Below are 14,729 nucleotides of genomic sequence, written 5' to 3' on the forward strand. Positions count from 1 at the left end.
AGTGTTTCTCAAAGTGTGGTCCGGGGACCACTGGTGGTCCGCAAGCTATCTCAAGTGGTCCGTGAGCAGACGTGATAAAATATAAATAAGTTGTGTGCAATATTGAACCAACTTGTATGTAAATCCAAACAGTTCTGCAACACTGTCTATGTAACCTATGCCAGTTTAAATCATATGAATCCTCTAACACAATAAGCAAGGTGCCAAGACAATAAGCAAGGTTGTTCAGTGAGTATGCCTATTGTGTAATATACTGTTGAAGTAGGTCTACTGTTTTTTTTAGCTACACCTATTACAGTAGGTGGTCCGTGAGGTTTCTATTTATTGCTTAAGTGGTCCTTGGTCTGAAAAAGTTTGAGAAGCACTGCACTACATGAACTTGCATATGGTATACGACAGGGGCCAAATTGTATTGTTTTTTACTATATAGTTTTAATAGGCTAAATGGCCAACACTGATTAAACCACATGTCACTGCTTGACTAAATGAAAAATATAGGCTGCTGAACATGCATGGAGATCGTCATAGTTGACAGAAATTACAATACTGATTATATAATAACCTATAGGTCCAAATCTAAATGTTTGGGTTCAGTTTATGAAGTGTTGCTACAGCATGATACTGTGTGTTTGTTATTTATGGGGGGGAATCAGGGGGGGATTTTGGTATCGGTGGGCTTGTGTGTGTGTGTGTGTGTGTGTGTGTGTGGGGGGGGGGGGGGGGGGGTTCCGTCGGTCCAGTAGTGGGCCGGTCCAGGAGAAAATTGCCAGGGCCGAATTTAAATGTTCTGCTGTCTACACATGTAAATGTTCTGCTGTCTACACATGTAAATGTTCTGCTGTCTACACATGTTCCTCTGTGCAGAACTCAAGGACGCATCTCTGGAGTCCTCTGCCTCTGGGTTGGAGCCTGTGGTGCTGTGGGGGGGACTACTAGACCGCAGGGCTCAAGAAGCAGTACGGTCCGGTGACCACAGGATGGTTGGGGGTGAGGGGGGATGCCCTGTCATCCTGAGCCCAGTCAGGTGCCACCTTCCCTGGGGTATGGAGGCGGTGGGCATCTAGCATCTCCAGCAGCAGGTCGTACAGCGGCACCTTGTTCTTGCACTTCATGCTGTAGAGGTGCTCCATGCCCTTGTTGCTGTGGGATGAACACAGATCACAGAACACAGAACACATTCATTACTGCTGTGGATGAACACAGATCACAGATCACAGAACACATTCATTACTGCTGTGGATGAACACAGATCACAGATCACAGAACACATTCATTACTGCTGTGGATGAATACAGATCACAGAACACACTCATTACTGCTGTGGATGAACACAGATCACAGAACACACAGAATCACACTCTTGTCTCCTCAGATCACACCCTTGCCCCCTGAGATCACAACCTTGCCCCTGAGATTGGACCCTTGCCCCTGAGATTGCATCCTTGCCCGTGAGATTGCCCCCTGAGATTGGACCCTTGCCCCCTGAGATCACACCCTTGCCTCCTTAGATTGCACCCTTGTCTCCTCATATTGCACCCTTGTCTCTTCAGATTGCACCCTTGTCTACTCATATTGCCCCCTTGCCCCCTGAGATTGCACCCTTGCCTCCTCAGATTGCACCCTTGCCCCCTTAGATTGCACCCTTGCCCCCTTAGATTGCACCCTTGTCTCCTCAGATTGCACCCATGTCTCCTCAGATTGCACCCTTGCCCCCTTAGATTGCACCCTTGCCTCCTCATATTGCACCCTTGCCTCCTCATATTGCACCCTTGCCTCACACTCCTTACCTCATGTGCCTGATGTGGGAGAGCAGAAGCAGGAGCTGAGCCTGCCGGCGAGACTGCAGATGCACAGATGTGCCTGATTGGCTGATGCAGTAGATGAGGGCGTCGGTGATGTTGTCGAGCATGCACTGCACGCTGTAGCCATCCTGGAGTGGCTGCGTCGAGCTCGAGGACAAGGGGAAGGCACCTGGGGGGGGGGGGGCAGAACTCTCTGAGCTCGAGGACAAGGGGAAGGCACCACGTGGGGGGGGGGCAGAACACTCTGAGCTGAATCCTTTAAATGATCTATAGCTCTGTTCCTGAATCACAAATAGAATAATTATTCATCATTGTTTTTAATAAAAGTTCAAGTATCAGGCCCAGAATCACTGTTTACTGAACTATAATGCTGAGGGGAGAGACAAGAGGAGATCAAAAAAAAACTGTGACGCTCTTGGTGTTTATAGGTAAATCAGATGGAGTGTGAATGACTGAAACATTCACACTGATTTCAGTTATACACACTAATAATGGCACATTATCAGGTAGCATTAACCACAAGAAATGCCTGGACTAGAGGATCAGGTCTGTGTGTGGACCAGAAGAGTAGATTACTTGAGAACTGTAAGGATTACAGCATCAGGACTGAGTAGAATTCAGGAATAGAAGATCAGGTCTGTGTGGATTAGAGAATCAGAAGTGTGTACTAGATGACTAGAGGACCAGAAGTGTGTACTAGATGACTAGAGGACCAGAAGTGTGTACTAGATGACTAGAGGACCAGAAGTGTGTACTAGATGACTAGAGGACCAGAAGTGTGTACTAGATGACTAGAGGACCAGGTCTGTGTGGACTTGAGGACTAGATGATCAGCTTTGTGTGAAGACTGGAGGATCATCATGTATGTGTAGTCTTGAGGAATAAAGGATCAGGATTTTGTGGACTGGAGGACTAGAAGATCAGGCCTGTATGTGTGTCTGTGTGTGTGTGTGTGTGTGTGTGTGTGTGTCTACTGAACTAGGGAAACATCCAGCCGGTTACCTGAGTTGAGCAGAATGACGGCTTTGAGGCACACAAACTCCTCAGGTGTGAGCTTGAGGGTGCGGAAGCGAGCTACTGTGGCAAGGAGCATGTCAAAGATCTCCACCATGCCCTCCACACAGTTCCCTTCATTCCTGCGGAGGGCACCAGAGAGCAACATTTCACCAACAAAACCTTACCAAAATGCAGCACTAGTATGTAATACGCCAGCGTTTCTCAAAATGCAGCACTAGTATGTAATGCGCCAGCGTTTCTCAAAATGCAGCACTAGTATGTAATACGCCAGCGTTTCTCAAAATGCAGCACTAGTATGTAATGCGCCAGCGTTTCTCAAAATGCAGCACTAGTATGTAATACGCCAGCGTTTCTCAAAATGCAGCACTAGTATGTAATACGCCAGCGTTTCTCAAAATGCAGCACTAGTATGTAATACGCCAGCGTTTCTCAAAATGCAGCACTAGTATGTAATGCCTGGTGCTTCCGTCACTCGTCTGATAATTTGCTGCACAATTGATCAATGAACCGCAGACCGTCAGAAAAAGAAAACAAACTTTTCCACAATCAGGATGAAACACTTGCTAATTTGGTGTCATCAAACATAGAAGCCTAAAATTAAGTGGTAGTGGTATGTATGAGCATTCATTCAAAGCATGCATGTGCGCGTCTGCACGAGAGAAACTGAAACCACTCAATAATGTTGCAAAGCTCTGCTTCAGCCTGTTGGAAGGCTACGAGGTAACGACATTTAATAGAACGAAGCAGATTCTTGCCACTTCCAGAAAAACAGAGCAGAGACTGGATATATACTGTGTAGCACTGAGTATTGTATAGACATATTTGAATATAATGTGGCCAAAAGCTATTGTAGCATAATTATTCTTCCTGTTTAATAAAGATTTCCAGATCAGTGGTTTACATACAGTACACAAAAGCTGGTATTGTGTTTCCTAAATCCTTACATTCAAAAATGTAAATGAGATTTCATTAAAATGCATGTAAATATTTTCTCAGTGTATGATGCTTGCATGAAGGAAACATCCCAAGACAATGGCACCCATATAATTCTCATGCAAGCATCATGCAACCTAGCCTCGTAAACCAGACTCTTGACCCTTTGATGACCCTCGCTTCTGTTCGTGCAAAGAGTCTGGCCAGGCGTCATTAGCTATCGTCTTCTTCCTGATGGGTGGACGCTTGTTTGAAGTTTAAAATCACCGGAGTTACACTATTGTGGTCTGGAGAGGGGGGCGTGGGAAAGAGCAGCTGTTAACAAAACGTAAACAATATGGCATGTTTTTAATGTAAACAATATGGCATGTTTTTAACGTAAACAATATGGCATGTTTTTAACGTATACAATATGGCATGTTTTTAAAATAGATGCATCTTATTGGTTGCATAATACAGCGTCTCTCAAACTTCTTTGATCTGAGGCCCGGTCATGCCAGACTTTGGGGTCATAGGGCACACCAACATGTTTGAAAACATACAAAAGTTTGTGAAAACATGCACATCAAAGGACTGCTTTACTAAAAAATAACTACAAGGGTTTCATTGCTTTACTCAGCATGGTTGCATGTAGCCTGCCTTCGACCGTCTATGAACTTCCGCTCAATTTAATTTCGCTCCAGTAGCATATGGGGGCATACCATCCCATTACCCCCCCCCCCCCCCACTGTACTCTCCCTTCCTGCCCCCCCCCATTACCCCCCCCCACTGTACTCTCCCTTCCTGCCCCCCCCCCATTACCCCCCCCCCACTGTACTCTCCCTTCCTACCCCCCCCCACTGTACTCTCCCTTCCTACCCCCCGCCCCCCACTGTACTCTCCCTTCCTACCCCCCCCACTGTACTCTCCCTTCCTACCCCCCCCCCCACTGTACTCTCCCTTCCTACCTTCCTGCCCCTCGTTTCTCTCTTTCCTTCCCTCACACTCACACACTGCCAGATTGCCTCATGCTATGTTCTTTTGGCAGGAAGGTACAGACTGCACACACACACATACACGCAGACAGACACACACATACACACACACACACACACAGACACACACACACATATATGCACACTCACACACACACAGAAGAGTACAGGCAGCACTTGTAAATCACATGCCCCCCCTTTATCTCATTCTGCCTGTAGCATCTCTTCCTCTCTCTCTCCATCTCACTCTCTTTCTCATCTCTTCCTCTCTCTCTCCATCTCACTCTCTTTCTCTCTCTCTCTCCATCTCACTCTCTTTCTCATCTCTTCCTCTCTCTCTCCATCTCACTCTCTTTCTCTCTCTCTCTCCATCTCACTCTCTTTCTCATCTCTTCCTCTCTCTCTCCATCTCACTCTCTTTCTCTCTCTCTCTCCATCTCACTCTCTTTCTCATCTCTTCCTCTCTCTCTCCATCTCACTCTCTTTCTCTCTCTCTCTCCATCTCACTCTCTTTCTCTCTATCTCTCCATCTCACTCTTTCTCATCTCCTCTCTCTCTCTCCATCTCATTCTCTCATTCTCATCCCCCCATCTTATTCTGTTCTTCTCCCCCTCACTCCCCCATCTCCCATCTCTCTTAAGGATGATGATGATGGTGATGATGATGATGATGACGATGATGGTGATGATGATGATGATGATGATGGCTTTGATTAAATTTGTTCCTTGTGAGTCTGAAATAGCAAAGGGGTTGTGAAGACTGTTCCAGTGCCAGGCTTTCTAAACGAGCTCCTGCCCATGACACACACACACACACACACACACACACACACACACACACACACACACGCCCGTGACATGGCCCGTGACGCACACACGCGCACACACACACACACATGCACACACACACACACACACACACACACTCATGCCCGTGACATGGCCTTGCACAGAGCATCCTTGTCACTCACTGCCGCCAGCTCAATCTCCTACTTGGGTTTATTTTTGGAGCTTTGGTCTTTGTTGCCAGGAGTCGCTGTAACTTGGCAGGGTTGGCACAATGACTTCCAAAGAGTGGGCAGGAAGGTCCAGACCCAAGGCACGGCCATTTCATGTCAAACTCAGGGAGACCCAAGGCACAGCCATCAGTGCTGCGCAGATCTGGCTGAATCTCATTCCGTACGTTCAACCAGATCTACACAACCAGATCTACACAATGCTAGAAGTTGAACGCACCCACTGATTTGATGCTACAGGAAGAAGCAGGCAATTTGCTTCCTTCAGAAACAGGTCTTCTGAACACCTCTCTGTACACTTTCAAAGTTTACAATACTTCGGTTTGTCTGTAGGGACCCTCTATGCCAGGGGTGTCCAAACTACAGCCCGCGGTCCATTTTTTATTGGCCCGCAGCAAATTCTGAAAATATAATTGAATATGGTCCGCACAAGAAGCTTGAGCTCCACGCTGTTGCACTTCTCAGTTTCAACACTAGATGGAGCCAGTCATGGAAACGGTGCTACTAAACAAATTTAAGCAAAGAAAAACTTTTAAAGCGAGTCAGCAGAAATGGCAGTACCCAAGAAACGAAAAATAGCAAGTGAGTGTAGAAAACACGGTGGGAAAATGAATATTTTGTCACAGAAATCAACAGAAAGTGTGTCTGTCTGTTTTGCAATGAAGATGTTGCTGTGATGAAAGACTATAATGTCCGTCGGCACTATGAGACCAAACATCAGAGCTACGCATCGTACACCGGTGCCAAACGAACACAGAAAGTCAAGCAAATGGTAGCTAACCTGTAAGCTCAACAACAGTTTTTTTTTTTCGTGCTAACAAACTACAGGAAAACGCCACAACAGCAAGCTATGAAGTCGCTAAACGTATTGCCCAGCACGGCAAACCGTTCTCAGATGGTGATTTCATAAAGCAGTGCCTCATCAAAGTCACAGAAATAATGTGCCCGGAGAAAGTGCAGGATTTCAACAACGTCAGTTTATCCAGAAATACAGTGGTGCGGAGAACCGAGGACGTGTCAGCTAACTTGAAACTTCAGCTGAGAGACAAAGCTTGTGCTTTTGATTTTTACTCGATAGCATGCGTTGAGAATACAGATGCTATAACCACGCAACTGTTAATTGTTTTTGCGGGGAGTTGATGATAATTCTTGCTGTACGGAGGAGCTGCTTGATATGATGAGCCTTAAAGGCACAACGACGGGTAGAGATATGAAGCTGCAGTTGGGTTAGGGTTAGGGAGATATGAAGCTGTGTCAGAGGCAGTTGAAAAGATGGGGCTTAAGTGGGACAAGCTCTGTGGAGTAACAACAGATGGAGCTCCGGCCATGACGGCCATGATCGCAAAGGAATGGCATCGATGGTGTCGTCAAGGTAACAGAGAGGAGGCTGTTAGGGTGCGCCAAGGTAACAGAGAGCGGGGGTGAGGCTGTTAGGGTGCACTGTATAATCCACCAAGAAGCACTGTGTGCCAAGACTGTCCAGCTGGGCGATGTGATGAACACTGTTGTAAAAACTGTCAACATAATTCGAGCTAGAGGACTGTACCACAGAGAATTTCAAGCTTTCCTTTCTGACGTTGATGCTGAATACGGGGATGTACTCTACCACTCTGATGCTGATTACGGGGATGTACTCTACCACTCTGACGTTGATGCTGAATACGGGGATGTACTCTACCACTATGAGGTAGATTCTGAATACGGGGATGTACTCTACCACTCTGAGGTTGATGCTGAATACGGGAATGTACTCTACCACTCTGATGCTGAATACGGGGATGTACTCTACCACTCTGATGCTGAATACGGGGATGTACTCTACCACTCTGACGTTGATTCTGAATACGGGGATGTACTCTACCACTCTGATGCTGAATACGGGGATGTACTCTACCACTCTGAGGTTGATGCTGAATACGGGGATGTACTCTACCACTCTGATGCTGAATATGGGGATGTACTCTACCACTGTGATGCTGAATACGGGGATGTACTCTACCACTCTGAGGTGCGCTGGCTTAGCCACAGCTATGTACTGCAGCGGTTTTATTCGCTGAGATCAGAAATCGACCAGTTTTTGAAAGAGGCCGACCTCTTCATGAACTGATTATGGCAGACCTGGCATTTTTAGTTGATCTTACTCATCATCTGAAAACACCGAATAAGAACTTACAAGGCACAGAACAGCTGGCGCCACACCTGCATGCGCACATGAAAGCTCCGCCTGTTTTTTTTGACACAATTACGAAGCTTTAATGCTGCACACTTCCCTGCGCTGTCGGAAATCAAGTCTGCTTCTCCAAAGGCCGACCTTTCTGCTAAAAAGGAGAACAATGTGTCTGTGATGGCATCTCTGTTGACAGAATTCAAACAGCGTTTCCAAGATTTTTCTGTCATTGAAAAACAAATCAAGCTGTTCTCGACCCCCTTCCTGGTGGATGCAGAAGAAGTGGAAGAGAGTCTGCAGTTAGAACTGATTGAAATGCAATGTGATGATTCTGTAGTCAACATCAGCTTCTCTCCCTCCCTGACTTCTATCAGAGTTTGAATAGTGCCAAGTTTCCTCTAATGAGACGCCAACGCAAAAAGAATGATGAGCCTGTTCAGCTCAACATACATGTGTGAACAAACATTTTCTCTGTTAAATCAGAACAAAAGCAGACTGAGAACCAGAATGACTGATAGCCATCTCTGTGAAGTCCTTCGTGTCTCAACCACCAAACTTTCTCCTGACATGTCTGCCATCCTTCAATCCAAAGGACAGCATCACTGCAGCATCACTGCTCCCACTGAGTGCAATGTTCTCTGGTGAGTTAGACATACACACTGTTCCGACCCCCTGTGCCACCTGCAGGCCTGTCGTGCCAGTCCACGGGCAGGGTTGGGCTTGTAGTTCCAGTTAATAACCTGACTCTTTGCAAACACACACAACTGACATTGTATTTAATCCATACAACCAGTCCTAGACACTTTACTTTAATAATAAACAGTTCTGTATTTAAAACCTAAACTGTTTGTTCGTGTTCCTTTTTATGTTGAGACCTGGAGTAACGAGCCAGGTCGTAACAACACAGTAGTCATGTGTCAATATGTCACCTCTAGTGTGTGGCCCGGCCCTTTGTTTATTTTTCTGTATTTGGCCCTCACTAAAAAAAAGTTTGGACACCCCTGCTCTATGTCAATAGAACAGAACAGAAATCAAATCAACAGAAATCAAATCAAAGTCAAAGTCTGCTTTATTGTCAATTTCTTCACATGCCCAGACACACAAAGAGATCGAAATTACGTTTCTCATTATCCCACGGTGAAGACAAGACATATTTTACCAATTAAGTCCACAGACAAACATAACATTCAAGTAAACAATATAAAAAGTAAATAAGAAGGCAAATACAATGAAGAAATAAGAGCAGCAAAATTGGGTTGAAATTGTGCAATTGTGCATAGACAGTCAATATAATAGTGCAAAGTCAGGCCAATAAATGTTGGAGGTAGTTCTGTTTGACCTAAGTAAGCAAGTGGCATAGTGGTGCAAGTTATGTAAGAGCAGCAGAAACATCCTCTAGTATTGCCTTCATTTTATGACATATGTCCTCTTTTCGTCAATCTACTGTTTTGGTTTACTTTTCTACCTCGTGCACGAGCAGAGATGAAGCTGAATAAACGAGGCCAAGATGCCGCTAACTTTAGTTAATGGAACAGCTTCAGCCCCAAGTGAAAGTCTACGCTAGTTCAAGCCAGTCTATTTCTGTTAAGCGCTGCCTTCATTAGCGAGGTTGATGGAATACCCCTCAGCTCATCAGATTTGCTCTCAACTTCTTCCACATTCGTCTGTGCACCCAGAGCCTCGTAACCAACTACTTCAACAACCTCCAAGTCTGCTACTCCACCCAGAAAGTCTGCGACTCCACCCAGGAAATTACAACTGGGGGGCACCAGGGGGAGAAAGGTGTAGCAGTGGGGTGCTCCATCTCTCCTATACTTTTCACAGCAGCCTTTGAGCTCATCCTGATTGGTTACTTTTCACAGCAGCCTTTGAGCTCATCCTGATTGGTTACTTTTCACAGCAGCCTTTGAGCTCATCCTGATTGGTTACTTTTCACAGCAGCCTTTGAGCTCATCCTGATTGGTCAGAGGAGTCAGGTCCCCCGACAGGTCAGCGACTCCAGCGGCATGGATGATGTCACCACACTCCACAGCGGCATGGATGATGTCACCACACTCCACAGCGGCATGGATGATGTCACCACACTCCACAGCGGCATGGATGATGTCACCACACTCCACAGTGGTATGCACCAACTTGAAGAGCTGCTGACTTGGGCCAGGATGGATGAAGATAGGGCCAGGATAAAGATATATCCCTATAGGGCCAGGATGGAGATATATCCCTATAAGATGGAGATATATCCCTATAGGGCCAGGATGAAGATATATCCCTATAGGGCCAGGATGAAGATATATCCCTATAGGGCCAGGATGAAGATAGGACCAGGATGGATATATATCCCTATAGGGCCAAGATGAAGATATATCCCTATAGGGCCAGGATGAAGATAGGATCAGGATGGAGATATATCCCTATAGGACCAGGATGGAGATATATCCCTATAGGGCCAGGATGAAGATAGGGATAGGACCAGGATGAAGATATATCCCTATAGGGCCAGGATGGATGAAGATAGGGACATCCAAGTGCCGCAGTCTCTTGATCCACAAAGGAGCCAGGAGGGACAACATCTTCTCAGGTAACGGCTTGGCAGACCAACCAGTGACGAGGAGATCCCACGCTTGGCAGACCAACCAGTGACAAGGAGATCCCACGCTTGGCAGACCAACCAGTGGCAAACTGAAGAAGGTGAAGCTGCCCCATCTGACCCAGTAGTACAAGGCCCAAGTTTGTAGATCGTACATCCCGGACAAAAATGGGATGCATCACAGGCAGTACACCAGGCCACAACTTGGGATGCATCACAGGCAGTACACCAGGCCACAACTTGGGATGCATCACAGGCAGTACACCAGGCCACAACTTGTCTGAAACACCAGGAGGTTGTGGGGCTGGTGCAGCATGGCAGGGTAGATAGATAGATACTTTGGGATGCATCACAGGAAAAATGTCTGAAGTCATGAGGGAGGGAGATGAGGGCTTTAAGATCAAAGCTGTGAGCCAATCCCAGCAAGGAAGATGGACAAGCTGTGAGCCAATCCCAGCAAGGGAGATGGACAACTTGGGAGGCCTTCATGGACAGGACCATCACGTGGGCTGTGAGCCAATCCTGATCAATCCTGGCCACGTTTCCTGATCAGAGAACCTGCATAGCTGGTATGGCACAAAAGAGACTTGCCAACTTTGTAGCCACGAGAGCCCCAGCTTACGGCACATCGATAGATAGATATTGATCCCCAAGGGGAAATTCAAGATCCTCTCCGGCGGTAACACTACACCCAGAGCCCCAGCTTACGGCACATCCTCTCCGGCGGTAAGACTGCACTGACCCACTGCCGTTACGGGTGGCGCCATGACCACTTCCTGCGGAAGCTAGCAGAGGTCATTGAAGAATGCTGTAGGCTCTGGCTCCGCAGAAAAGACAAGGCTTTGGAGGAGAGATGGATCTGGCTCTGCAGAAAAGACGAGGCTTTGGAGGAGAGATGGATCTGGCTCTGCAGAAAAGACGAGGCTTTGGAGGAGAGATGGATCTGGCTCTGCAGAAAAGACGAGGCTTTGGAGGAGAGATGGATCTGGCTCTGCAGAAAAGACGAGGCTTTGGAGGAGAGATGGATCTGGCTCTGCAGAAAAGACGAGGCTTTGGAGGAGAGATATCAGGGGAGGGTCTGCAGCCGATCCAACGGCTCCAGCGGAAGTGCGTCAGGCAGACATGCCTTGCAGGTGGTCTCACCTGTGCTTGAACCTACTTTTAATACTTAAAATGTACAGTAAAACATAAGCTAATATATCTCAAACGAGAGAAATCTACAAATCCGTTATCATTCGTCAAGTCTGTACATATATGGGATTGGTGATATTTTATATCTCTCAGATCTGCATAGTTGGCAGGGCAGGAGGGTTTCATATATGAGTGACATGGGACTAAGAGTACATTTCTTTAGGTTGAGTTTCATTTAGTGGTCTTTGACCCAGATGCCAAGGTCATTTAGTGGTCTTTGACCCAGATGCCAAGGTCATTTAGTGCTCTTTGACCCAGATGCCAAGGTCAATTTTGCTCTCAATCAAGAAGTTAGAACTTGTTAAGCCTTTAGGCGCCAGGTTTTTAAAAAAAAAAACATCATTAGATTTTTTCAAACTTTCAAAAGGCCATGGCTTGAAAGTGGTCAGAGATAAAGTCCTACTGTAAATGTGAAAATCATTGAGTATGAACAAAAGTTTATGAAGGGGGTAAATTTCTGCATCTAATTTGCATATTATGACGTCACTGGATGACAACCACCTCGAATTATGCACATTTCAGTAAATACTGGATGTTGAACATATATTTGAGCAGTTTTGCTTACTTTTTTTGTAATTTCACCCACATAACACCTGAACAGGAAAGCAGTCACATGTAAACCAACAATAGTAAACTATTACTATAACCACAAACCCTATTCTACTATACAATAAAGTAGCCTGGTCAAATCAGTTTCTATCGCGGGTGACTTTGTAGTTCTTCAGAGCCCTATTTTTACTACCCCTGCTGTCTGTACCATGTCCATTACGGACACTATCATCACGATTACCACTGCCACCTTCAGCTACGTTGGGGAGGGTCGACATAAGCATGGTATGCTTAGTGAACACTGTCGCAAAGATGCACCTCCATTCACAGACGCACCGTGACTAGGCAATCGCTCATATTCTCCAAAAGGCAGATATTCTCCTTCAGAATCAGACTAGGTAAATAACAGACCCAAGACTTCATCACATGTGAACTTGCACCAACATCACAAACACTGGCACCTACAGCTATGTTGGGCAGAGGGTCGAAATAAGCATGGTATGCTTAGTGAACACTGTCGCAAAGACGCCAAGACGCACCTCCATTCACAGACGCTCCGTGACTATCACTGCCAATAGACGATCGATCGTATCCTCCCAAATGCAGATTGTATCCTTTAGAATCAGAATAGGTGAATAAAAGACCCAAGACTTCATCACACGTGAACTTTTTTTTCAACATTTGGTGTATTTCTGCTTCAATTTGTGCAAAACTATGGCCCGCATCGCTTCCGCGTTATGGAGGAAATGCACGCCTTCTTCATGTGTTTCTCGCGTGTTTCTGGCATGCTTCCTGAAAACTTTGAAAAAAAAGGTTGAGCTTGAATCGAAGCTCTGGGTGTCTGCCAACTAGTGGTGGAGAGTACAAATGAGATTTGTCACCGTACATGGATCTGTTGTCTGTTTGAATCAGTGACGTTGTTTGGCGGGTAAAGGGTTAACTACCGAAGATAGACCCTAAGTTGTTTTTACCTTGGAATTCCGCTTTAAGCCTAGTTCCACTGTTACAGATATGGTTCCTCAGAACACAAAGGCCATAAAAATACAGAAATACAAAACTAGAGGTCTAGCATAATGCCCATCAGAGTTCTAGAACTCTGCAATAGAGCTCTGAGTTCTAGAACTCACAATAAATATGTATTGTGTTGACAATGGATGAAGCCCTGAGTGGAGGTAAGCTGTCCTACCTGTCCAGGATGAGGTCCTGGGCAAAGATGAGCTTCCCTGGGTAGTGGACGGACCTCCAGATGAGCCCGATCATCAGGATTTCCAACCACGAACTCTCCAGTAGGTGCACCTGGTCATGCAGGGACAGCTCCTGGAACCCTGCAACCAAGCACAAGTGAGACAACAACAACAAGGTCCTGTCACCATGGTGATGGAAGACAACAACAAAAAGGTGCTGTCACCCTGGTGATGGAAGACAAGCAGTGATGAGGGTGACATCACTATGACATCACAATGTTACATCTGTCCAAAATCAGCATCACACCTTCCGAAAGCACCACTACACATTTAGAACATGGCCTGGCCGACACAAAGACCTGAATCACTCACTCACTGCACCTGCATAAGCATTTAATGATCATTTAATTAAGGACATTTATAGTTCAACTGGTGTTAGTTGTTTTATTAAGTATGAGGTTAACAGATTGAAATAAATAGCTGTAATGTGTGTACATACAATATGTGTGCATGTGTGTGTGTGTGTATGTATGCGTGCATAAGTGTGTGTGTGTGTGTGTGGGTGTGTACATACAATATGTGTGCATGTGTGTGTGTGTATGTATGCGTGCATAGGTGTGTGTGTACATACAATATGTGTGCATGTGTGTGTGTGTATGTATGCGTGCATAGGTGTGTGTGTGTGTGTGTACATACAATATGTGTGTGTGTGTGTATGTATGTGTGCATAGGTGTGTGTGTGTGTGTGTGTGTGTGTGTGTACATACAATATGTGTGCATGTGTGTGTGTGTGTGCGTGCATAGGTGTGTGTGTGTGTGGACATACAAATGTGTGCATGTGTGTGTGTGTATGCGTGCATAGGTGTGTGTGTGTGTGTACATACAGTATGTGTGTGTGTGTATGTATGCGTGCATAGGTGTGTGTGTGTATGTGTGTGTGTGTGTGTGCGTGCGTGTGTGTTTCCGTCCCATGGAATGACGTTGTCTGTAGACCAGCTGCACCGAAGCAGAGTTTCCATCAGACAGCACTAATCACTCTCCTGCCCCACTTCCCCCCATTGCCATGGCGATCTCCTGAATAAAGCACAGGCAAGGCTGTTGCCAAGGACACTAGGGTCTAGTGCTCATGGTAACCGAGGAGAGCCAAGATGTTCCGTGGCTGAAGTGGACTCAGTAGCACGTGGAAACAGAGCTTTGGAGATGGAGGCATTAGAAAATGACCCTGGAAGATAACACTGAGGACAGCGCTGCCTTCGGACCTCTGCAACATCCCTGATTTAGAGTGTTGTAGAGGGCAGTAGAGAGCA

The 14,729-nt window shown here is 46.1% G+C and overlaps 1 protein-coding gene across 1 annotated transcript; it reads right to left on the reverse strand.

The window, feature by feature from the left end:
* Positions 1–777: 777 nt before the first annotated feature.
* On the reverse strand, positions 778–13,560 carry esr1 (estrogen receptor 1). The gene is made up of 4 exons (XM_076272723.1): positions 13,425–13,560; positions 2,805–2,938; positions 1,788–1,971; positions 778–1,140 (listed from the first exon to the last, which is right to left on the reverse strand). Exons 1-4 carry the CDS (start codon positions 13,496–13,498, stop codon positions 933–935), a joined length of 600 nt encoding a protein of 199 aa, XP_076128838.1. The 5' UTR covers positions 13,499–13,560; the 3' UTR covers positions 778–932.
* Positions 13,561–14,729: the final 1,169 nt, after the last annotated feature.

Source organism: Alosa pseudoharengus, unplaced genomic scaffold, assembly GCF_046254945.1.
Source record: "Alosa pseudoharengus isolate Yale_2024_CS ecotype anadromous, Long Island Sound unplaced genomic scaffold, YU_APseudo_1.1 YU_APseudo_1.1_scf_7, whole genome shotgun sequence".
NCBI lineage: Eukaryota > Metazoa > Chordata > Actinopteri > Clupeiformes > Clupeidae > Alosa > Alosa pseudoharengus.